The sequence below is a fragment of the Mixophyes fleayi genome, chromosome 6 (assembly GCF_038048845.1).
Source record: "Mixophyes fleayi isolate aMixFle1 chromosome 6, aMixFle1.hap1, whole genome shotgun sequence".
Classification (NCBI taxonomy): Eukaryota; Metazoa; Chordata; class Amphibia; order Anura; family Limnodynastidae; genus Mixophyes; species Mixophyes fleayi.
In genome coordinates, this window is record NC_134407.1 from 184395229 (window position 1) to 184421666 (window position 26438).

A 26438-nucleotide genomic window follows, 5' to 3' on the forward strand; every position below is an offset into this window, starting at 1 on the left:
CATGGTTGACCATCAGCAGGCTATTTGATATGGATGTCTATATGGCTTGACATTGGGGAACTATTTACTGAACAGCTGCAGAAACCCAGTGATAGCGACAACAAAAATGCTTCGGGAACTAAAGCAAATCCCCCTTTTGTGCACTAGTCTCCCACCAGTCCATCACAGCTCACACTCTAGTGTATTGGCCAGGAACTATTAAACTAAGCCGGATTAAAATAAATAAAAACATATAAAAAACACATAACATCAACTGGTTCTTTCTAGGTAAGTACAATTAAAAACTAAGTGGGATCATGGAAACAAAGTATCTTCTCATGGTGAATTGGGTCATGTTCAAATATACATCAGTGATAGAGTTAAACAAAATAAGCATAGACTTACTGTAAGCAACATTCCTGGGCAGCAGCAAATTCTATGTAGCTCCTAACTGACATTTGAAACTGATCCATATAAGCGTCAGTGACTGCTAGTCTTCTCTGGGCCACCAGGATATCCTACAACCAAGATATTTATGTAGATTTTAAGACAATTAATGAGTACTGAAAAAATAAACTTTTCATAAAGAAATTTGAAAGTAGTTTCATAAAATATGTATGTGGTTAATATCTAAGACATACAATAGAAATGCCCCCATATTTGAGACATATTCTCATTTTTCAACCTTTGTGTATCAATGGTATAGTTGTAGAATTATTAGCTACACTTTATGGTTGCTGTAAAGGAGATCTAGTGAGACTGTAGCTCTCCAACTGTGGTGGAACAATAAAAACTGTCTCATTTTCATATTATTTTTATTTTATTTATGCAACACGTTTTAATGAAAATATTTATTTATGTTACCAGTGTTACTGAAATTGTTTAAATAATGTTAACACTATAGGAAAACAGTGTTGACATTAGTGAGCATGAGGAATGTGTTGAGATAAAGAGCAGGAAATAGTATTATCAAAAAACAAAGAAAAGATAAGGGTCAGGTGACACAGGGAGCACGAGAGGGTGAGACAGTAGAGACAGTTGCGTGGAGGAGAACAAGAGAGAAGGGGGAGGACATGTGAGAGATGAGGAAGAAGAACATGGAGGAGAATTAAGTGATAACGTATATGAAATTAGAGTATTGTGACAGACTAAGAAGATAGTGATCAATGCAAAAGTAGGATGAGCTACAGAGAAACCTCAGACCACAAGGATGAGAATCTGTGTGTTGGGAATGCGTCAGGTGTGAGACATAAGTGTATCAACCCACAGTCTAGTAGTAAAGAGTGTGTGTAGTTTCCCTACAGATGTTTATATAATTGAACTACAGTAGTTTTCTTCTCTCTCTACAAAAATAACTGGATTTAGAGATAATCAGACTAAGATTTTACTTCAAGCAGAGGCAGTTAAAATTATAATAACCTTTTACCCATACATACCAACTTTAGAAAGTTGGTTTCCGGGAGAGGTGGGCGTGATGGAGGGCGGGGCTCCAAAATGTGCATCATTTTAGACCCGCCCCTGTGACGTACTGACGCAAACGCGTCATTTGACAGCGGGGGGCAGGGCCAAATGCCGCGATTCACCAGGAATCGTGGCGTTTGGGACCTAATTCTGCCCACTTCACTAGGAAGTGGGGCACTTCCTAGTGAAGTGAGCAGATCCGGGAGCTTGCCACACTCTCCCGGGAGCCCGTGAGACTCTCGCAAAATGCGGAAGTCTCCTGGACATTCCGGGAGAGTTGGCAAGTATGCTTTTACCTCACTCACTGTAGTAAGTGTACATCTTTCCACAGATTTCTGTGTCAACAGTCATTTATGAAACATTAAATGTTGTGATTTAACAATAACATCTTGCAGTTCTAAAGAAACAAAGTGAGGTCTAAATTATATGGTTTATATTTTCTTAGGAGATGGATTCAACGCAAGGCGATCTAATGTGGCAGAAATATTGAAGGTGAAACCCTCTTCATTGACAGTAGTTTTTGAATTAATTAAAGACATATTGGTCAGCGTGATTACATTATAAAAATTGCACAAGGATATTCAATATACCGTTTATACTGGAGACCTGTAACCTGCAATGGTTAAATACCTCAGCTGTCAATATGTGCACCAACAACCATATAAGGGTGAGGGCGCGACAGAAGGAAGGGAGGGTGAGAGAGACAGAAACTCATGCTGAGGGTATTAGTGTATTACTTACCTTCACTTTAAGGTTGACTAGTTATAAATAAGTAGTTTAGGAAGTAATTTGATATGATTCAGATGATGACTTAAATTGTATAGGTTACATGTCGATTTCTATATACATTGAATGTATTCATTTCTGGGATGTGCTGTGTGATACTCACCGCTGTTATTATTGTGAAATCAATACTTTCCATTGCTATAATCAAAAATATAATATAACACATATTTTTGGTTGTCTGTGTTAAATATGATTTTTTGTTAAGGCCTCATAAGGCCTTTGTTCAGCAATTTATTGTAACTTGCATATAAATATTATTTGCTAAAAGAGAGTATTCTTTTTTCTGCTGATTTGCAGTTTTAACAAGATGTAAGCCCATGGCCTTGAGGTTAAGCTGACATAGAGAACACTTGAAGAATGTATCAAGATATAAGAACAATAAGTAGCATCATGTTCAGCTCGTAGTGTGGGAGCTGTGCCCTTTATGTTGGACATGGCATATAGGAGATGAACCTCCAGCTCCCCTTAAAATAAAAATAATAGGCTCATCTGTCCTTAGAAGGGGGAGAAAGTAAACACCTCAAGAATACGTGAGAAAGTTAATCGGTAGCGCTTCCCGTAGACTTTGTATGCTTATGACGTAGGATTCATTTATTCAGTAGGCTATAAAAACTTGTATCTTTGTATCAATAAATCAGAGAATATTCCTTGTATACAGAACTTGGTCTGTGTCAATTCTCTCCAGCTGATTGAAGCCCTTCCAGATATACTTGACACCACAGGCAAACTTGGATCAGAATTTTAGATCTAACATCTGCATCAATCTATCCCTGGTACTTATATCTCAAGTATTTACCCTGAGTGTAGCATAGATTCAGGTTCTAACTGCTCAATAACACCTAGTAACAGGGTGTTACATTTATATTACTAGAAAGCTGAAAAGTTTACTATCTGACAACAGTGTTCTATGTGTACAATTCAGTAAATACCAGGTACTTTTATTCATCTAATGCTGATTAGCGAGAACAATGTTGTTGCTCCTGAGCTTCGGATTGTAATGAAGATACAGATCTATAGAGTGGCTTGCTATTTATAAATGAGATACCATATGTTACCTGCATGTGACTCTTTGTCACACCTGCATCATTATGTTTCAGTAAAATTCTGCACATATCTGCTGTTAATTCTTATCTCTAAAGTTTATGGGATCTGCACAGTAAAAATGATGGGCCCCTGACAATTTTTGATCCAGGACCCATCTCTCCTTGAGAAGCGAGTTTGAAAAAATGTTCAAGCGCAGTTTCAAGGGTATGTACTCTAAGAGCCGTATGCAAATTTATCATCATTGCACCAGTTAAATGATATGCAGCTGCCAGTGCGCTGTGCTGATTTATCTTGGAGATGGCAAAGCCACAATAAGGACACTGGGCTTATTTTTAGCATTAGCTGATCTTACGTGCTGGCTGAGGGTACTCGATATCTCTACTAATTCAGAAAGACTTAGGGAAACAACTGGAAAAGTAAACAGTATAGAAATAAAATAAGTAACATTAGCCAGGGGGATCACAGCACAAAGATCCCGCTAAATAACCCTACCATGAAGGGGCTATATATTTACAATTTTCCTTGGAGCAATAATCTACAGTGAAGTCACACATTCTCTCCTCTAGCACTAGGGTAGGGACTGAGAAGATGATTTTCCACTTTTGGCAGGTGATCAAAGTGACAAGGTCCGGAAACTTGAAAGATCACAGAGTCCGCCAAGATCCCAACAAGAATCATCTCAAAATATGGCATCCGCGTTACAGTAATGTGTGCTTTTTATATAGATCCAAAACCAGTCTCCACCTTTGCCATAAATTCAAATATGCCTTTAAATATTACTCCAATCCTAGCAGATGATTGAGCAGGGTGTCCAGTAAAGATGAGGGGGTACACGGCACTGAGTCAACCAATCACGACTAGGTTTGATTGGGCCAATGGACAAGATCTTTAGAAGCATGTGTGGTTCGTTTCTTCCCTGTCTTTGCAAGGTGACAGACATCATCTCCTTACAAACAGTAAATAGCTTCACCCTTAAAAATAGATATTAATGCTTATCATCAGATGGAAGCTCTAGCTACAGGGAGCAATGAGTTATGTAAGATAATTCCAACACTATATAACAATAAGTTACAATATTAAACTAGTTTCCAGTCTGGGGCTAAGTGTTCTGACATATTTCTTCTATATGAATAGGCGCAAAATGTCCATTAATACACTTCTTGTGAGAAGCAGTGGGGTCTGGGGCAGGATATTAAACTAACTTCCAGTCTAGTATATACTGAGAGGTTCTAAGAGAAAAATGTTCTCTTTTGAAAGTTTCAACCACTCACAAAGTAGTGATGTGGAGGCAGGGGCAGGCTGGGCTGGGGGGCATCTGCCCCCTGGGTGTCACACTGATTAAAACCGCCTAGTTATAGCTATCCACAAGTCCTTATGAATTTCGTTAGCTTCTGTTACTCTGAAATGAAATTTTCAGTCTCAGATCGAACAAACAATTATTCCATCTACAGCACTCTCTACATTTAAGCCACCGGGACATGTTCATTGACGGCATCGACTGAAAAGACCATGACTCTGTAAACTCTATGGAGATTGTGATTGTGAGTGCATACACACTACATGATCGGAAGGTGATTGGAACGAGATTATTAAACAGCACGACCAACTAAATTAAATGACAATCGGCACTTTGGAACAATTGTCGTTCATCGTGTGATTATACACACTAACGCGATATGTGGTCGAGCGGTCGTTTATCGGGTGACTGGCCTGATGATTGGCTAAAAAACCTCCAGTGTGACCTAGCCTTAGAGAACAGTCACAGGGTGGTTTAAATAACCATTTGTTCAATGACTGCTGTTACAAGGGGACAAATCCTAGCTAGTTTAAAAAACTAATAAGGGGTTATATAAATAAAATGTATTATGAAGGCATAACAAACATACCATGTTTCACAGTATTTACACATTTTTCAGAAGTAGCAAATAATAATATAAAAACAGAAAGCTTTGGAAGAACTGAAAAAAAAATCACATGTTAAAATGTGCTCATACAATATATATACAATATTACAACGTAACATTAATCTTATAGTTTATACATATGATCAATTGCTGGTTTAAAAATAATAAAGTATGTATTCATTTTTTTTTATAATTTCTTACATTTAAAATAATAAAAGCCATAATAGAATGATCCATTATATTATATTGTTGGTGTACGATGTTCATTTCAATAAAATCTTAATGTTGCACACACATGGTTAAGAGTAATTATTATGAATTAATAGCACTTACAAAATTTCTAAATTGTATTATCTGGAACTTCAATTGAATACATTTGTAGAATATATATTTTATTACTTTTTTAAACTAAGTGGACACAGTTTATAGGATTATAACTGTTCGTTAACACTGTGTATCATTGGTGCATTTTAAACATGTGATTGCTGATGTAAACAGTGCAGTATTTTGAAATTAATTCAGTATGGTGGCTCTGTTACTATATTACTATAAGCTACTTTCTGAAAATCAGTATAATATTATGAAACGTATAATGTTTTTAAGTCTTTCCGATACACTTTTTTTATATAGCGATACCCACTGTAGAAATGGTGATTTTATCATTAATGAGTGAGTGTTCCCTATGACCAGAGGGAAGCAAAGATCTGCTGAGAAAATGGGAGGAGATCTATATATAAGTTTGACTATTATTGTGTTATGTAACACCTGTGTGGTGTGCACTATACTGGGGATCACTGGTGAAATAGATTTAACAATTCTGTGTGATGCAACCTATAGAAAGCATTGCTCTATGTGATTGAAACTCTTAGCCCATCAGGTGGTGCTAAGACGTAGTTCAGCAGCATCGACATTTGGTCTTTAAAAAAGACTCATCTGAGAATGTCTCAATGCAGAATACAAAAGAAAAGAGCACAAGAGGTAACAAGCAAAACAGCAGTCGAAGAAAGAAGAAAATGTTAAGGCAAAATAAGACCTTAAGTAAATAACGAAAAAAGTAAAGGTGTGTTAAAACAAAAGCAATGAGGAAAGATTTTTTTTTTATTATTAAAGTTTGCACCATTGTGTAAAGGGCAGGTGTTTATTTGTCCCATTTCGGTTCTTGTTTTCCTAGTTATTACTGGCAACAGGGCAGTTAGGAAGATTACTTGGGGTTTTCATCACTGGGACTGGATGCATTTAGTAGAATTAAGCCTTTTTAGCTCCCCTCTACTAAATGTATACAACCCAAAACTAATTAGTCCAGGCTGTGGTTAACTTAATGAGGGAAGACTTCACTACCCAAAATCATGCTAGCTAGGCCAAGTGTGTCTTCTTACAGAACTACCCAGAACACTGCTGTAAATAATAGTTACCTATTATACATTTTTACATTAATATCTTTGTGCCCTGATTAGACTACTATGAAAACAATGGCAATCACACTGGTCATCCTGTCATTCACAAAAGTTAACAAAAGCTTTATCTCTTTACAATGTATCTTAAAATACATAATAAAACAAGACTATTATAGTCATTATTTAATGTAAGCAGAGCAAGACATCTATACAAATGCATTTGATGTATTCTTTGTATGAATAGAATTGCCTCTGTATGTTCAGGAATGTCCACCTGCCTTATGGTGTATGTGAGTTTACTATAGTAATAACATAGTATCAGGGAAGAGCATCTATGGGTATCTCTTTACGGTCCGATTGTTGTTGTACTACATCAAGCCAATTGTAGTTCAGCAAAAGTTGGAAGAGCTGATGTTGGCTGAGCATTTATGGGAGATGTAGTTCAGCTTAAGAAATGTACCATTTACAAATATGTTGTTTTTGTTTGCAAACTAAAATAAGAACAAACATGGCCACTTAAAACTATATGTATACCAAAGACACATCCTACAGGAAGGAAGATGAGCCATGACTTAGATTACAACTTACCATCTGCCCGATACTAGAAGTCACATCTTCTTGCACAGGCTGTAGCCGAGGACTTTGCTAGTAAATATAAAGTTCTGAGAATTAGGTGCCTGTTACGTCACTATTCCATGTATAGAGCTTTAGATATAAATTGTAACAGAGGTGCAATTTATTTAATTACATAGTTCACATTATACCTATTGATTACATTATACTGGGTAACATCTTTGTCACTGTTTATTTTTAATTGCTATTTATGAGACGCTTTATTTGATGGCTAGAACCATTCCATTGACACACCAGAAGACTAGTGTTTTGAACACTCACATGTGCATATGTAAGAAAATTATTATAATGCATGTAATAAGCATGTTCTGATGATTTTGAAGTAATACATTTCATTGAGTTTTGTGTCACAGGTAGTCAGGTATGGGTCACTCTGTGGGTAATGTGGAACATGACTTGTTGGGATACAGTTTGGTTCTGAAGGACTTCATCAGGTAACTCTGAGGAGACCCCAATATTTAATATATACTGGATATTAAAGAAATAACAACACATGCATTAGGTATCATTTAATTTAATTCAGTTGTTATGTATTTACAAGGGCTTGTATGTACCAAAATATTTTGGACCATAATTTACACCTTTAATACATAAGATGTAGTCCTGTTTATTTAATTTGAAGATTCTCATTAAGGCCCAAGTGCTTCTCAGCAGGAGAGGAGTGAGAGGAGGGATTACTTTGTTCCATGATGGGACAGTCTCCACTTATTGTTCCTCCCACTCATCTTCTGCTTATTTTAAAAAAAAAAAATAACCTACATGCGACCACTGACCACTGATCATGTGAACAGCTCCAGTAAAATCCACCATTAATAATTCTGAAAGCAGTGGATGTTGGAGTCTTTATATAGTCAGTAACCACATGTAGGGGTTTGCAATAGTTGACTGCATTATGGGTATGCATTGCAGGCTTGAGGGCCTTTGCAGGTAAGATACTCTCAAAATATGACTGGTTGAGATGGGTAGGCTACGTTGTGGTGATTGTTCGGGAAAATGAAAATGTAAACATTATTTAAATAGAACCCACCCGGAAAAAAATTGCAATAAAAGCACTGCACACACTCATGCCAGATACACATTTCCACATGCTGCCACATACATACACATATAACCACACCCCATATAAAAGAAACATCTGAAAAAGATGTGACTCAGGCACCCGCATGCACCAGGAAAGGAGAACTACATCTCCCAGCAAACTCCACTGCTGCTAGGGAGATGCCAGAGAAGGAGTTAATTCAGCCTAGTGTATATGATGCTCAGCTCGAAGGGAGAGAAATAAAGCGTTAAACAGGGGGCGGAGTCAGAATCTGTGAGGAGAGATCTGAGGGAGAGATGTGTGAAGAAGGGGTTGAGTGAGGACAACACCAAGTTTGTGAGAGGAGAGAAAACAGATCTGAAGCAGAGAGAGACAGCAGCAAAGCAGTGAGAGAGATGCTGTGAAGAGAGGAAAAACAGAAGTTTGAAGCTGCTTTTTGGGATAGAATGGAAAACAACAACCATTGAAGGAGAGATTACACATGGAGCTTTGGAGCTGAGGAATTGCATATTGCAAGTATAGCTGGTAATATTACTTATTTGCTGGTGTCCTGAAATACTACTCTTAGAGTGAAGAGATTAGGGGTAGTGTAGGGAGTCCTGAAGATGTGGATTGTGTCATATTCTTTTGCTAGTGCTGGACTAAGATATCTGTTGCAAGGGCAATAGAGATTAGGGAGAGAGGCTAAATTTGACCTGCTTCAAAGTGTTATAGATGTTTGCTGAGCTAAGAAATTGCTACTGCTGTCAGATGTTTTAGGACTACAGAAAAAATAAAGTTGTTGAACAGAGAGAATTGAGCTTGTGACTCACCATTTTGTGCAAATGGCTTTTGGAAAAAGAAGATGGATTGAAGGCAGGTTTTATTTTTTCTTAATATTCTCTTCTGAAATATGAGGTATGATAATATGTTCCAATGAATGTATTTTATTAGTGTGTGCCAGTCAGTGTATGCATAATAATGTTCGGCTGTGTGTGTATATATGATTTATGTCATTATTTACATAAAGCAAATAGATGTTTTCTGCTGTCAGGTCCTTTCTCCACATTTGGTGGCAGTGCCTGAAAATGGTCCCTTTTTGGAGAGACATTAAGCTTTTAATAGATTTGATTCTGGGCCTAGATATCCCATTGTCTCCCAAATATTTATTCTTCCCGTTAGGTGTCCCATCGGCTGCTCACCACCAAAATAGATTGATCAGACACATTGTGTCTCCTGTCACTTGCTAGCTAGTGGTGGCCTGGAGATCCCCAGTTGCTCCAAATAGACAAGTAATCCTCAACAGAATTTGGTACATGTTTCAAAGGGGATTTATGACTCAAATGTTTTATAGCACCTCCAAAATGTTCTGTACAGATTTTTGCCTTGGATAGGTTTCCCACCAAATTCCATCCTTTTCCTCTTGAATTAATTCACAGCTCTTCGCCTGACCCTTCCCATATTCATTCCTCCTCTCTCCACTGCCTTAATGGACTCCTGTTCCCCATCTCTTTTTGGAAAAATGGTCAAAACTTCTAAAAATGATCTGCCACGCTGATGCATATAGGTATTCACTTTTGACAGTATTTTTAAATTTTGATATGTCCTCAGTGCTATTACTCGTGTATTTATTATGTTGACCTGTGAATAAATAAAGTATTCAAATAAACACAAGGAGCAGAGGATAACACATACCGTACACTCCAGCTTGTCAATGAGCTGTTCCAAGCGATTAATCTGTACAGACCACTGAGTGTCACCATCTACCAGCAAACCTACCAGATAGAGAGGGAACTTTACATATAGTTAGAGGAAGGTAACCACTTCACATAGAGAGAGCTGAAAACATACCAGTTGTCAGAATCCCAGGATAAGCATCTGCTGGTGAGAGGCAGACAGACTTATGAGACCGGCGGTTGCACCTGCGTCCAACCCTCTGAGGCTCCGACTTTTTGACATCCTTTCTTTAAGTAGGCAGATGATGCAAGAGTTATACATAACTTGATACATCTTTTTTTTTTAATAAAGTGGTGCAAATAGGACAGATATGCTGCGCCACAATGAAAATAGCAATTATCTTTCGCCATCTATTGAAAGCAAGACTAATAAAGACACATATATATTTCTAGTTATTATTACCATACCTCATAACTGTCCTGATTTAGACAGGGGACTGACCACCATCCCGCGAGTCGGCACATATATCCCAACTTGTGGGAAGTTGGGAGATATGTCCCTACTCACTAGAGACAGTTGCCTCTTGTGCGAACAGCAATTCAAGGGTATTTTTATGGGGCGAGTAGGATGGTTGGTGGTGGCCTAACCCTTTGGGAGCACTGGGAACACCACTGAGAGATGTGGCACACCAATGTGGCATACCTGCAAAAATCGAGGTACATGGCACCACCAGAGAACATTTTGCATTGGGCCTCAACCATCACTTGCTTCGAAAATTAGGCCCACAGGAACATTGTCAGGAAGAAATATTAAAATCCCTGAAACTAGCTATGCTTTCAGTGGCATTTTCTGGATGTTATTTAGACTAATGAATTAACTTACTAAAAGCAACACTGCTCCATGCGAAAGATGTTGGTTAGAAATACAAATGGCTGTAGCCTACCTTTCATCTTTAGTCTGAGCCTCAACCGCTTCCAAAGCACACTCCAGGGAACTCTGCAGAGAATGTAGTTGATTCATTGTCTCTCGGAGCAAGAACCGTGTCACAAACTGCTGTATCTGGGAGGCGTTCTCATAGTCCTGTTAGGTAAATAATAAACTAATGAAATGTGGACAAATGGACTTGTCTCAAAACCATTTCTGAACCATCATATAAAATGTTCTTATTTTTTAAAAAAAAAAAAAGTTACTGTCATGAGTTTTTATACACTGTTGTGGCTTTTATGCCCATGTCTGGATATGGCATTAATACTGATAATGATTAAGTATGAAATCCTACCCACATAGCTTAATATAGGTTTAGGCAAGCTATGTACCTCCAGTTAATGTGGAACAATAAGTCCTAGCATGGCCAACTAACTTTTTTAGTGGGACTCGTTGCAGTTTGACACCAGCTGGAGAGTCTACCTCTATCTCTATTGAGAGCAGAGCATGGGCATCACAAGGAAGCGGGGGCCACATTGGGTGACGCGGCATTGCTGGACCCTTTTACCTCTGGGCTCCATGGTCACTGCACCCCTTGCACCTATGATAGTAAGACTCCTAATACTTGGATAGAAGGAGACTCGCTGATGTTAAACTGCAACAATTACCAGTAAAAGGCTTCTTCTGGTTATATGGCTGGACCATGCATGCTCAGACGAGACCCCTGCTATGCTCTAATGAGAGAAGAAAGGGAGGTCTTGGGTGGTTGGAATGGCATCGCCGAACCATTACGCAAATTTTTCTATGGGGACAGACGATGTACTGTTCAATTTATTACTACAGTACAACTTAAATCATACTGAAAATAATTATATATAATCACCTTGATTTGATATTTGCTCATTTTTTAAACAGCATAATTGAATGCAGATGCAGCACACCTATAGAAGAATGTCCCTGTATTGAAAAATTAAATGAATGGTTCCTCATCTCCATAAGGCTACAGTAGTGCTCATCCACTGTGAGTTGGTAACTAAAACAAAAATGTAATTGTACTCACTGTTAAAATGTAATGTAAAGAAGGCTTAACCTTAATGTAAGAGCCATCTAATCATGATATAATTTCTTAATTTGAAAATGTGTATCAGTCATATGTTAATAATACCAACAATTATAATAATTATCATCATCATCTGAGCAATGTCATCAACCCCTGTGGAATTATGAGATCAGTATTAATTGGGAAATTGGGACATCTGCTGTTTTATAATGCGTAACAAACTTGAAAATTTACTTACTCTGCTCTGCATAGTCGTTTGTGTATTCCACAAATACCGTATACCACCAAATTACCAACTATATGCGACATGATATTATGGAAATCCTATTTAATTACTAATGAAATAAGAGGCTCTTTAATACAAATACCAGTGTACACTTTATTAATACACGATCCAAAAAGTCATCAAAAACAATGATTAAGTAAAAACAATGTCTGCCAAGACCGTGATTGTATCAATTATAAACAACCAATTACTATGACTTGATGGAAAATCTACTCAACTGTTTTAATTAACATGTTACTAACAGTTAGGAGTAAACGAATGATCACTATATGATGATGGTTTAGAGAGTAAAGTTTCCATTTTTGCAGATGACACTAAACTTTGTAAGGTAATAAAATCTGAGCAAGATGTAGCTTCTCTACAGAGGTACTTAAATACACTGGAGGATTGGGCGGCTAAATTGAATATGATAGATAATAGAGAACATAGATAAATGTAAGGTTATGCATTTAGGGATCAAAAACAAGCATGGACTATATAAATTAAATGGGATTCATTTAGGGGAATCTATAAAGTAAAAGGATTTGGGAGTGCTTGTAAACAGTAGACTAAGCAATAGTGCTCAATGTCAAGCAGCAGCTGCAAGGGTAAATAAAGTATTGGCATGCATAAAAAGGGGCATGGATGCAAGGCAAGACAGTGTAATTTTGCCACTATATAAATCACTGATAAGACCTCATCTTGAATATGGAGTACAATTCTGGGCACCACTCTATAAAAAAGATATTTTGGAACTAGAAAGGGTTCATAGAAGGGATACAAAATTGATAATGGGTATGGAGTCATTAAGTTATGAGGAAGGTTAGCAAGTTTAGGCATGTTTACTTTAGAAAAGAGAAGTCTAAGAGGAGATATGATTACTATGTACAAATACAATGAGGGTCAATACAGAGAACTTTCATGGGAACTTTTTATCCCATGAACTATATACAGGACACACGGTCACCCCCTAAGGTTTACAGTAAGGACAGTCAAGATATGGAATTCACTGCCAGGAAAGGTTGTAATGGCAGATTCAATACATATGTTTAAGAAATGATTAGACAAATTTTAGCGGAAAAGTGTATCCAGAGATACAACCGTTAATTAAAATGAAGGATAGTAGTGGATAAAGGGAAAAAATAGGACTGCAATATTGGCTTTGGAGGGATTTTTCCCGATTGATGGTTGCTTAATCTGGATCAATTTCATATATAAGCGAGGGATCACAGGAGATCCAAAATAGGTTGAACTTGATGGACTGGTGTCTTTTTTCAACCTCATCAACTATATTACTATGTAATATAGGGTAGATAGATTTGGGTATCATCCGCATAGAGATGATACTGAAATCCAAAGGAGCTTATTAGTTTTTCAAGATAAGTAATATAGATAGAGAACAGCAGATAACCTAGTACTAAGCCTTGTGGGACTCCTACTATTGAAGTGAAGCAGAGGTGGATCCAGAGAAATTAACACTGAAAGAGTGATTACAAAGGTAGGATCAGGATAGGACACTGTCTTGAAGGCCTAGGGATTATAGCGTTTGCATGAGAAGAGATGGGTCAACAGTGTTGAATGCAACAGAGAGTTTCAGGAGAAGTAGAAGAGAGTAATAGCCTTTGGTTTTAGCAGTGATCAAATCATTGACAACTTTAGTCAATGCAGTCTCTGTGGAGTGTTGAGAGCGAAAGCTTGCAGAGGATCCAATAGCTTGTTTGTTTAAAGGAAATGTGTGAGGTGAGTGTAGGCAAGTCTCTCTAGAAGCTTGGAGGGGCATGGGAGCTAAGAGATAGGATGGTAATTTGAGAGAGAGTTTGGGTCAGAATTTTGTTTTTTTCAGAATAGGAGTAATCACTGCATGCTTTACATATTTATATTATATTTATATTATATTTATATAAAAAATTACATTTTCACAGTTATAAATAACTCAAGACAATATTATCTCTTCTGTATATGATACTTCATTACATCATTTTATTGTGTACAAATTGTGTAATCTGACTTACATCTCTATGCTATAGTTAAGTATACAACCTTGTGCGCCTGAAGTAGGCTTGGGGCAAATACAACTGGATATATGCCCAACTCAAACCAGGTATAGGGTGTTTTTAATTATGTTGCATGCATCATTTCCTATGTACTTTCGGTTTGTATATGTATCCATTGAGCTCCTTTATCCTTATAAAGACAGATAATTGCCTGTCTAATAAATACCCATTTTTTTCACTCAAATAAATAATGAAGCACTGTGGTTACAGATTTTTTTAATACATTTCATCCTTGCACATTTTTGGGATTTGTATTTGCCTAATAATACACAGTGGGGGATAAAGTACCCTTTAGTTTATTATTATTATTATTAATTATTATCTTTTATTTATAAAGCGCCACAAGGTTTCTGCAGTGCCGTGCATAGGGGTTAGAGCATGCAACAAAATTACATAGGTACATACAGATAAGAGCAATGGGTAAAGATAAAGAGAATAAAAAAAAAAAGCATAGTTGCAATTAACAGGACAAATTGAATGGCATACAAAAACAATTCAGCATAAGACAAAACAGGGACAGAGAGGAGGATTGAGAGTGGGCATACATGGGACAACGAGTACAGAAATGAGATATAGGGCAGAAGACCCTGACTTTGAGAGTTTACATTCTAAAGTGAGGGAGTAGTAAGAGACAATAAGAGGAAATGGGAACAATAGGTATAGAGGGGTTCAAAATTGTGCAGAGGTCTACAAGATACTTGTCCCAAACTAGATAGTGGATGATACCTACTTGCTGGGATTGGCACTACTGAATTTGGAGGTGCGGATTCTAACGTGCAGTGACCCCAACAAGGAGGTATGGATTTTGCCGTAAAGGAAGCGCAGGTCTCGGTTATCCAAGACAGCTACTAACGAAGTAGTAAGTGGGTGAGGATAGTCAGACAATCGAAGTTCAAGCTGGCTGGGAAATGAGGTACTGAAGAAATTCCAATAGAATGGTCAATATAGTCATAGGTTAGAAGCTAAGAGGTAATATGCAGAGCCAAATGTGATCCAAGAGAATAGTCAGCGGAAGCCAAGTAAGGAGCCAGGGGAATCACCAATGCAGAAACCAGGACACAGGCAATGATCACAGGAACGATGGAGTAATTGGGGACCAAATACTCTGGTACCCTAGTGGTGCCAGAGCCTATCTTATATAGGGGAGAAGAAGGACAATAATCACCGGCAGCGGTGACATCAGCAGCTGCTGCTGGGGCTCAGAACCTAGCAATGGAATGCGCATGCGCACAGTGACCGCCCGTCCGGCCAGAACAAGCGGCAACGAAGTGACCGGAAGCTGTCCCTGTGCAAGTGAGGAAAAGCAGGGATGGTGCCTGACAATATGGAGCCCTGGTGTAAAGAGGCCTTTGGGAAATTGTGAGTGCATTGCAAAAAAACAGCTGTTGGAGCGGTATGTTCAATAGTGCCTAATGCAGCTTGAGTGAGATTGTCACATGCCTTGAGACCTGTGTGATGTGTGAGACACCTTAAGAAGTGTGTTCAGAGTGTAATTTTTATTTGAGTGTTTAAAAAGTGTGAATCAGGGCTCTGAGTTTATGATTTATGTTCAGTGTGTCTGAGTTCTGAGGGGGAAGCTCTTGAACACAGAGTCAGGCCACTGATGCCACAAATAGTCAAGAGTGTTAAGACTGAATGCACAGACAGAGCAGAATGCTGCTGACTTGCCTTGCTATGCTCTCTGGCGCCTCCTGCCTGGGGTCAAGGCATGCTCCGTGAAGCATCAGTCAACACTTTATAGCACATACACAGAAGAGGTGTCACTGAGCATGCGCATAAAAGAAGTCACCATCCATGCGTCACTCATCCATGCGTCACTCATCCAAATCCTCAACTCTTTCTCCGATGCATAGCGGGGACTCGGAAACTAGAATGGCACCCACCAACCTGCCTTCCTGCCGCATTTACTAGCCTTATTGTATTTCGCCAGCCCTGTCTGTAAGTGAGTTGGTGCTCGCTCAGTGATTAACCCGATTCGTCACTGCACTTCATAGTACCCCAAATGTAACAATGAGCTGTGTAAGGTGAGATGGTACCATGAGGCATGTGAGTACGCTAATCAAATCGCAGCTGTATAGAAGCAAAAAAAATATGCAAATCTGAAATATATAAGTGCTGTCCACTATGTTCTCTCTTATGCCAAGTGCAACCATTGCCTATCTAACTAAGTACACTGTGCTAGAGAGAAAAGTTGGAAGACATAAATAAAGATCTAACTAATTTCTTTTCATCAAATGAGATGGCCTGGCACCCATTCAATTCAACACGGGTAACAGTACACCCCTGTACCGGCTGTATCGGCACTACATGTACTTTGGTGTTATTAAACTTGCATGTGCAGGAACGCCTGCAGTTCAGCCATTAAAGCTTGAGTTGAGATAGACCGAGCTACTGCCAAGTGCTTGACCCTCCACAGAGGTAACTGTAATAAAGCAATAGACCTTCACCACCAATCAAGCAAACAGAAAATAATCCCTAGGGTTAGAACGATGTGTAAAAGGATTCTGCAACTAGTATACACATTCTCATTGGGGAAGCATGAGTAAGCCTTTTTATATATTTGCAGACAAAAAGGCAGATGTTGAAAACCATTTTGTCACAAACAATTACATGTAATCATTTAAAAGTCATGTCCATTAGCACGGTCAGTATAAAGGTAACTACACTTGACGTCAGACCCCAGGCTGCACATTACAGCTTAACAAGTTCCTTTGAAATCAAAAGATAATTCACTGCTGTCAAAAAGAACAGCCTGCTCAAACTTGCAGACTGTTTATTCCTGCAGAGAGCCTGGCTTTGTTCAACACGGATAAAGAGAAGGGCTATTTTTATAACAGCACCACTCATTTTCTGAGCTATAAAATACAAATGCTATTGGGATTTCAAATACAGTTCTGAAAGTTGCATGGGCTCCTAAAGAGTTGATGGGCTGCCCAATAAATCACTAAATTTATATCATCAGTGAAAGGCTTTGCTCTAGAGCAGGTTTTCTGCAGCTACACATCCCAACATGCTTCACAGCTGGAGAGTCACTAGCTGTCTACCGCTACTCTAGAGAATACAAAAATGGCAGAAAGTGAGAGGAGTTCAGATCTGGTCAAGGATAACAATGGTGCGGTGGTCAATTAGACTATTACCGACATGAAGATGAAACAGTGATTTTGTTCAATTATTGCTCTCCTCCATTGGAGGAATTTCTACCCATATGCATATTTATAATTATGGGAGCTGCTTTTTAACAGCAGTATAGGGCTGTAGGGTGGGCTAATGGGACAAAACAAGATCACTATAAGGGGCATATTCAATTGTTGACGTTACTCGGAAAAGTAACACGGCGTGTGCACTATTACCGTCATTAAGGTAATAGTGCACGTAATTACCGTTATTACAGTACCTTTAACACTGGATTACAGCTGCGATCTGAAATCCAGCTTGGAATTACCGTAATAACGGTAATATTTTTAACGCCACGGGAAACGCCAACAATTAAATATGCCCCTAAGCTTGATAGTTCCTCTTTAACCTGATTGGCTGCTGTAGGCTATAAGTTAAAACTAGTCAACTATCCTATGATTCCCCAGGTTAGAACCATTTTGGTACATTGCATGGCAATGACAATTGGGTCACAGCCAGAAGGTAAAATAGCAGCAATTAAATATGGAGTATTTAAGTGGGGTAAAATATGGTGTAACAGGTGGAACACAAGATAAAATACGATGTCTGATTGAAGTGGATTTGAGCATTGACAAAACTGAAAGTAAACTCTGGTGCTGCTACAAAGTTACATTATAGGTAGAATAGGCTATAAAAAACAGTAGCATACCAAGATGGCCTCACCCTAGAGGAAGATGCCTGCTTAGTCGCACAGTCCAATGCAATCTATCCTCAAAATTATATTGAAAGGCCAACTGAGCTGACACAAGTACAAGGACATGAAAGGCCAGTTCAACTTTCTGCCCCCTCCCTGCAAGAAACAGCCCCCAGCTAAGTCTTTTGACCTTATCTTAACTTTGTCAACTTAGGCAGTTCAGAAAACCTTCTATTTGTCTTGGCACCCCTCCCAGTTAAAATACCTGGGGACCATACTAACTAAAGAAAGCACCCCACTCTACCAATTCAATTCCCTACCTCTACTTTCCAATGTAAAAACAGATCTAAAACAATGAAACTCCCTGGAGAGCTCGTGGATCAATAGAAGCACATTCATTTTTATGCTTATGTTTGTCATAAGACTACTATATTTGCTTCAAACATTTCCAATTCATATGTCCTGAAAATTCTTTCAGTACATATGAATTGATTTCCAGAAAATGATTTGTTTGAGTTGGTAAAACCCACAATTCAAATATGACACACTCTACCACCATAAAAATACAAGAGGTTTACAGCTTCCAAAACGGATCTAATCAGGCACTTACTCGATTGACCTAACAGCGAAAATATCTAATCCAAAAGTATATATCAGATTATCAACAAATTATATATCAAAAATATATATTTGTGCAAACATAAATGAGGTTTACAGATTCCAAAAAGGATCTAATCAGGCACTTACTCAACCTAACCAATAACAAAAATAACTAATCCAAAAGTATATAAAAGTATATATAAGATTATCAACAAATTATATCTAAAAATATTCATACACACATATATGCAGTACTAATAATTCTTAAAAACAAGCATTGCAATCTTTAAATCTGTGTGTAGTAACCCCTGAAGCTTATTCAAAAATAAAAAATAGAAAAAAAAAGAGTGGCATAAATACTATCAGATTACCCTTTTAAAACCATGCAAATATCAGCACACCAATGTCCATAAAAACATAGTTTATTAAATAAATCATAAAAATGTTCAATTATAACACATAATACACCTAATGATCTGATTATTATAAGATGAAAAAAAAAAGTTAATCCCTATAATGACACCAGTATAAATATATTAACAACTCAGAATCTATTAGATATGAATAATATACTATAATGTTAACAGCCGTTTGACTGTTTAATGCACGGACTCAAGCATCAGAAGGAATGAATGGTTAATAATAAACGACTATAGATTCACAAATATCACCCTCACAGCATATATGTTTATGATTTATTTAATCAACTGTATGTATAGTACTTTATAGACATTGGTGTGCTGGTATTTGGATAATTTTTAATCTGAGAAAATCTATGCATTTCATTTTTCCATTTTCATTCTTGAATGAGCCCCAGGGTTTACATCTTTCTTCAGTCTCCATCTACTATAAACACTGAAAGACATAAATATTTCTTGGGAGAGATTGATCTCACTTTGATGAATGGCTAGTTTGAGCGCCATTGTAAACACGGCCGATGGACATTCTTTTCACTATCCATAATTTTTAATAAGGTTGGTTCATTAAGGAAAGGTAAGCGAAAAATTGAGTACGTTTTCTTACTCAAGTTTTCTGGACAAAACCATGTTACAATGCAAGGGGTGAAAATGAGTTTATTATTTGGCACATAAGGAAAATACTGGCTGTTTAGTACTTGATAGATTATTTGTACACTGAAATTTAAAATTGATCTAGGACATGCCCTACCCTCACTATAAATCTGCCATCAAATTTTAAATTTACCTCCCCTCCAATGCAACATGGTTTTACCTTACTTGCTTAGGCTAGGTACACACTGAAGAATTTTCCGACTGACGTGTTATCTACAATGACTTTACCTTCGACCGAAGGTCCGATCGCTCAGACAATTAATGCGTACACACTAGTCACATTTTAGACGATTAACGAAAGACCGACCGAACGGGCAGCGACTTTTCACAGCCATATCATCGTGAGCAAAGATTACAATTTTGTACACACTGAAACAAAATAATTAAACTGGCAGACATATGCTATCATCATCATCATCATCACCATTTATTTATATAGCGCCACTGATTCCGCAGCGCTGTACAGAGAACTCACTCACATCAGTCCCTGCCCCATTGGAGCTTACAGTCTAAATTCCCCAACATACAGAGAGACTAGGGTCAATTTTTTGATAGCAGCCAATTAACCTACTAGTATGTTGTTGGAGCGTGGGAGGAAACCGGAGCACCCGGAGGAAACCCACGCAAACACGGGGAGAACATACAAACTCCACACAGATAAGGCCATGGTCGGGAATTGAACTCATGACCCCAGCGCTGTGAGGCAGAAGTGCTAACCACTTAGCCACTGTGCTGCCCCAATGCTATACGAATAGACACCTGCTATCGCTGTACCGCTAGAAGCACCTAATTACCAAATGAGTGACGTGCGGACACCACACCACTTGGGACTAGTACAGGCATCAGAAATTAACATATACACAACCCAAAAGGAGTCGTAGCTCGAGGACCATCGGCAGTTGCTCGTGGATCGATCGGAAACTTATACACACTACATGATTGTTAGGTGGATTGGTCGGAAAATATTAAACAGTACGACCAAATGAGGCGACAATCAACACTTTGGAAAGACTTTCGACCATCGTGTCACTATACACACTAACCAGAACGGTTGTATATTGGCTGATTTGTCCAATTATTGGGCGAAAATGGTCCAGTGTGTACCTAGCCTTACTTTTGCTTAATTTTCCTTAATGAATCAGTCCCATTAACACAATTGTGATGAGGCCGAGCACCACAGTGGGAATATCCGGCCGACCTGGTCTGTCAGTCATTGGGCCAATTGGGCAATATTGGCCCACCCAGTTAATAAATGCCGCCCAGTGGCCATATCCAGCATTGTTTTGGTGAACAAAAAGGGAGCATGAGAAAGCCCACAGGAAGCATGAAACAGCTGGTTACATCACAAAGTATTGGAAGGAGTTAACTTCAGGATGGATTGAGTGCCATCTAAGATCTGAAGGTGGGGAAGTCCAATTATTACCCATTGTCTTCCACAGGGCTGGCACAGACATTCTGAAAGGGAAACAGCAGGTGGGCTACTGCTGAGGCCATATTCTACCTCCATCCCTGCTACCACCTAGATTCCATTCACCTCCAATGAAAATGAATCATAGTCCGGGGGATGGCCTAGGGAAAGGACAAGTATCTGGGAATTTTGGGAATGAACAAAAAGGGAAAGCCGGAGGGGTAAAGTTGTTGTTGCTGGGGGATCTGGACAGAGAGGACTTGGACTGATGTTGCTGTACTATCAGTGCCAGAGAGGATTGTTTGAACCAGAAACCTATTCAGCCAGATCGGGTGCTGAACCTCTAGGACTGATTTGTCATCATTCCATCGGGAGACTCTTGCAGATTCTGGGGAATTGATGAGCCTACATTGGTAGGGAGAATGATACCCACCAGCTGGTGGAGAGTTGACCGATCAGCCGGGATCAGCAAGACACACATACCCACCTACCTTATCACGAACCCTGGCCCACCTGCATTGCCAACTGTGGACTTTATTGCTAAGAGTTTGTGCCTGTTAGAATTCTGAGCTGGAAGGTAACCTGCTGGGGACTTTGTTGGGGATTTTACTGACACTGGTGAATATACTGACACTTGGTTATATTTGGTGGCAGTATACATTTCACCTTTGAGATCACTGCTACATTTACTTTGCTTGTACACTTAGTTTAAATAAAGAGGTTATTATCTCTTTCTTCCTTCTTTACCTGTGTGATCCATGAACCTAGATGGCCAGGTACCTAGAGAACTACGGAACTATGGTTCCAGCCCCGGTGTCCTCACAACAATGCTACATAATATGAATGTTTCTTCTCCTTTTGCAGCGACTCTTATGTAACATTGTGAGTCAGCTAAATATCTAATAACTTTGGACAGAAGTTGATATCATTTTGTGCAGGAATTTAAGTCCTTTAACATCAAACGTGTTCATTCTCAACAAATATTAATTCATACATTTTTTTATGTATTGTTTTTTTATTGCAATATATTTAATATAGGAGCTCATACTGCATACATTGTGTATGTTGTAATTAATTGTTTCAGAAATTGGATTATACCATATTATCCACTAATCTCTTGGGGCCTGATTCATTAAGGGACTTAAATGAAGAGGTATCTTATTTCAGTCTCCTGGACAAAACCATGTTACAATGCACGGGGTGCAAACTAGTTTTCTGTTTTGCACATAAGTCAAATACTGACTGTTTTTTCATGTAGCACACAAATAACTAATGTGCAAAACAGAAAAGTAGTTTGCACCCTTTGCATTGTTTTGTCCAGGAGACTGAAATAAGATATCTCTTTATTTAAGATCCTTAATGAATCAGGCCCTTTATGTTTTTATATAGTTCCAAGAACGCTGTTGCATAATTTTATATTTTGATATTCAGAGCTTTTGTTGGGGAGTGCAGACCCCCTGCAACTGGCAGCCGTGAACTACTGTCATACCCAACGCTGACAGGTTTTTGTTATTATTGTTACAGAAACACTGAATATCTAACAGGGTCCTAAAATGGAGTTAGTCCATATGAGGCAAACCACTGGGTGTACCACCATGATTTCCCCTGCTTTACATTACTTAAACATTACGGACATCTGGATTGCATAACCGCTCTAACCTCTCTTCTTACAAACATCCAATTTAACCAGAATTTCCCTCCTAGCCACATATATTTACACCTCAAACATTGGACCCAAAATTGAACCACTGCAAGTTAACTGAGAGGTTAACAAAAAAAGGGTCCTTTCTGTGAACTCCAGGATGATCTGTTTCTCCCAGATTGTGAGGTATGTGTTACGACAACCAGTGCGGCATAAACTTATAGAACGGGTAGAAGAGGTCTTCACCTTTAGCAGCCGCCCTTCCCACAGAGACTGGTTATGCTCACAGGTACTCAGATGCCCCCAGGTCTTAAACTGAAAGTAGTATAAGTTTATACTCACACAGATGCGTACAGGTACAGAAGATGACACACGGAACAGAGGCAGACCAGCGATCTGCAGACTGGACGGAGCACCGGAGGGGGCGTCAGGTATCAGCACGGTCAGGGTCAAAGGCAACGGTTCAGAAACCGGGGACAGGCAATGGATCAGGATCACAGGCAATGGTTCACAGTCCGGGTACAGGCAATATGTCAGGGTCACAGGCAATGGATCAGAATCAGGAGACAGGCAATAGGTCAAGGGCACAGGCAAAGGCTCAGAATCCAGGGACAGGCAATAGGTCATACACATGTAGTCAAAACCCAAAGTTCACACCAAGAATAGCGCAGGAGCAGGCTAGGCACAGAGAGACTGAACTATAACCGGCAGGGAGGCTAAGCCCTCCCTGCCTTATAAACAGACACTGGCCAATGGGGGCAGGAATGCAATCAGCCCTAGAGGCTGTCATAATGATTTTCACTTGCTGATTAGCGAGCGCGCCTGGCTGCACCTAATGCCGGGATGTGGCGCTATGTACTGCAGCATCCCGACGGCCGGGACGAGACCCGGAAGTGATGTCTGGGACGCAGGAGAGAGAGTCGCGGCGGCTGAGCACCGCCGCGGCTCGTAACAGTATGGACTTATTTCCAAATTACCCAATTTTTACCTAGTCGTTGTATGACCCCTTTCAAGCTCTTGTGCGCAGCTCTCCAGGACCCAGACATTGCATTGATCACTACTCCCCTCTTCGTGAAGCCTTGGGAGGGAGAGCTGGGCAGCAAAAAAAACCGCATCCCAGTGGATCACGTTCTTTAAAATGGCTCATGCCTCCGCCTCCAGCACCTAGGTGGTGAAAACACAATCCAAATTACTTACCAGATGGTACACATGCCACAGATTGTTAAACACCATCTTCCCTCCATTGCCAAATCTACATTGGAATTGCAAAAAGGTAATAGGTGTCCACACTTACTTCTGGTCGGAATACCCAGTCTCAGGTGTCTTTTTATAAGTTATTTAAACTTATTCTGGTAGATGTGGTATGAGAATACCCCTGGTTGTGGCTACTTTTCTAAAGAAATTTCCACATACATTCATTACTGAAGCATTTAAAGAAGCTAAGGCTCTTATATCTCTCCACGGAGGTCACACACCACCCTTCTAAGTCAGAGAGGGTCAGGAAGGCAAACTTTTTATGTGAATGGAGAAAATCTCCATCTCAGCTCAAAAGCGGCTTAGACTTACCTGGACTACTTGGATCTTCTATAATAATGAACCACATATATGTGGTTCATTATTATAGATGATCCAAGTAGTCCAATAGTACTATGAGGCTACTGTATAATTCTCAACCAGATATCAAAACTTTGCCGGCTGCCGTGCTGAAGTGTTTTAGAACTTAAATCACTTCTATTTTTCAGAGATAACTGAACCAGAACACTTCCTCCCATACCCAGAGTTTGTAAACAGCAAATAAAATTGCACTACACAGCACTTAGCAGTTACTTGACTTTCCTCCTGAGGGACACTGACATAGTTAAGAAAAAGAAAATCTCAAACTGGCAGAAATTTCGTAGACTGCTTCTGCAGCGTTTAATACTGTATTTTAAGAATTCTGTATTAAGCATCAATATAAATATGTAAAGTGTCCTCTCTCCACTGCACAAGCTGGGTCCATGTGGACTTGTGAAATTCACTGCAGGCTGTTTTACATAATGTCCCTGGGGCAGTCATATAAATCCACAGGTTTGGATGTCCTGCAGCGACAACAGCTGCAATCGCTCTTCTAGATTTCAAAACTTCATTCATAGTTAATAATCCAACCGCGGGAAGAAAGGGGGGGGGGGGGGACAACTCAGAGTGACATTCATAAGTAAAAGCATTAAACTCATTTGTAGCAAATGAAAAAAAACCAGCTGAATTTAAAAAAGAATAGTAGCTTAGTTTATTGGTATGAAAATGGGAAATGATTTTAGGAATAAAAAATAAAAATGTAAACCAAATTGCGAATATAGTTATTAAAGAGCAAGTAATGAAATCATTTTGACATCGGTTTCAAATTGGAAAATCACCAAGAAAAGACACTTTTTCACTGTTGATGCTACCAAATCTGTCACTCTCTCATTATCTCCTGCTTTGACTACTGTAACCTCCTTCTGTCTGGTCTATCTCACCTGTCTCTCCCCACTTTAATCCATAATCAACACCTGAGTGATTGTCCTCTCCTGCTTCCCTGTCCTATGAGTCTTGTTATTGGCTCCCCGTTCCTTACAGATTACAACTCCGCACTCTCACCCACAAATTCCTCTGCTAATCCTCCCTTCTCCATCTCCGACCTAATCTCTCTACACATTCCATTCACCATCTTCGCTCTGGTCAGCACTTCAACTCCTCACTGATAACCACATCCCACTCCTGCCTCCAAGACATTCCTCACCTATGGAATATACACCCTTGTCCAATCAGATTCTCCATGAGTCTTCAAAGTTTTAAATGTCCCTTAAAAACCCACCTATTCATCAAAGACTATCGCCCTGCTCCATTCTCGCTGTCACAGCTATTTTCTCGTCTCATGACTCCCACCCTCCCTTATCTCAGCGTCGTTCCTCCCCAATAAATTGTAAGCTCTTACGATCTCAACAACCTATGTGTCTTCTGCCTCTTTAGTCTAAGAAACCAGTAATGCTATTGTTGGACTAACAAGCATTGTTATCCCAACACCCACTGTCCAGGGGTATTAGGAGGACCCCAGTGCTATCAGCGCAGCTTAATTTTTTCCTGAGCTGTTGCATTTTCTTGCAGGACAGATTCCTCTAGAAAATTCAGCCCTGTACTGAATAGGCTGTGACTGAGTCCCGCTATAAAAGGGGGACCCCATGCTGCGGGCTTCCCTGGTTTAGCGTGACCAGCCCAGCCTCTCATAGCCTGGTGCAGGTTGCGGCTGTTGCAAGGGGACCGCACACTGTTCATCCCCCACAGCCTTTTGGAGGGGGCACAATTTTTAAAAATGTATTTACTGGATATTTTTTTTTACTGTGCTCTAGGGGGCGACTACCCACATACGATGTACACCTGACAGATGTGCAGATGCATCCACCTCTAATTGTGCCCAATTTAGTGAACACCCCCTTACTGTACTTGGCCTACATGTACCCGCTCCTTCCCTGCCCTATTCCATCTCAATAAGTGTACAAGTCATAAGCATTAAATGCTGCCAAATCTGCATATGGACGTGCGCATCTCTGGAGTGCAAACACAATACGGAAATGTCCATCCAACTCTACGTGACCCCCTCAGTGTGTGTTCACATTGATGCAGATATATGTATGCTCTCAGAGGTGTGACTATGGTTGGGCAGCAGGGGCAGGGGCCCAGGGCGCAGATAACAGA

General features: G+C 39.4%; 1 protein-coding gene across 4 annotated transcripts in view; it reads right to left on the minus strand.

Moving 5' to 3' along the window:
* NECAB3 (N-terminal EF-hand calcium binding protein 3) overlaps positions 1 to 26438 on the minus strand; it is a 92920-nt gene that overhangs the window by 20824 nt on the left and 45658 nt on the right. The window contains exons 6-10 of one of the 4 annotated variants that reach the window (XM_075177538.1): positions 10840 to 10976; positions 10071 to 10183; positions 9915 to 9982; positions 7157 to 7213; positions 385 to 497 (exon numbers count right to left, since the gene is read on the minus strand). In XM_075177538.1, coding sequence (XP_075033639.1) covers positions 385 to 497; positions 7157 to 7213; positions 9915 to 9982; positions 10071 to 10183; positions 10840 to 10976 — 488 coding nt within the window. Of the gene's footprint in view, positions 1 to 384; positions 498 to 7156; positions 7214 to 9914; positions 9995 to 10070; positions 10184 to 10839; positions 10977 to 26438 lie in introns of all 4 variants that reach the window. The other 3 variants (XM_075177537.1, XM_075177540.1, XM_075177539.1) reach the window with 3 other exon arrangements.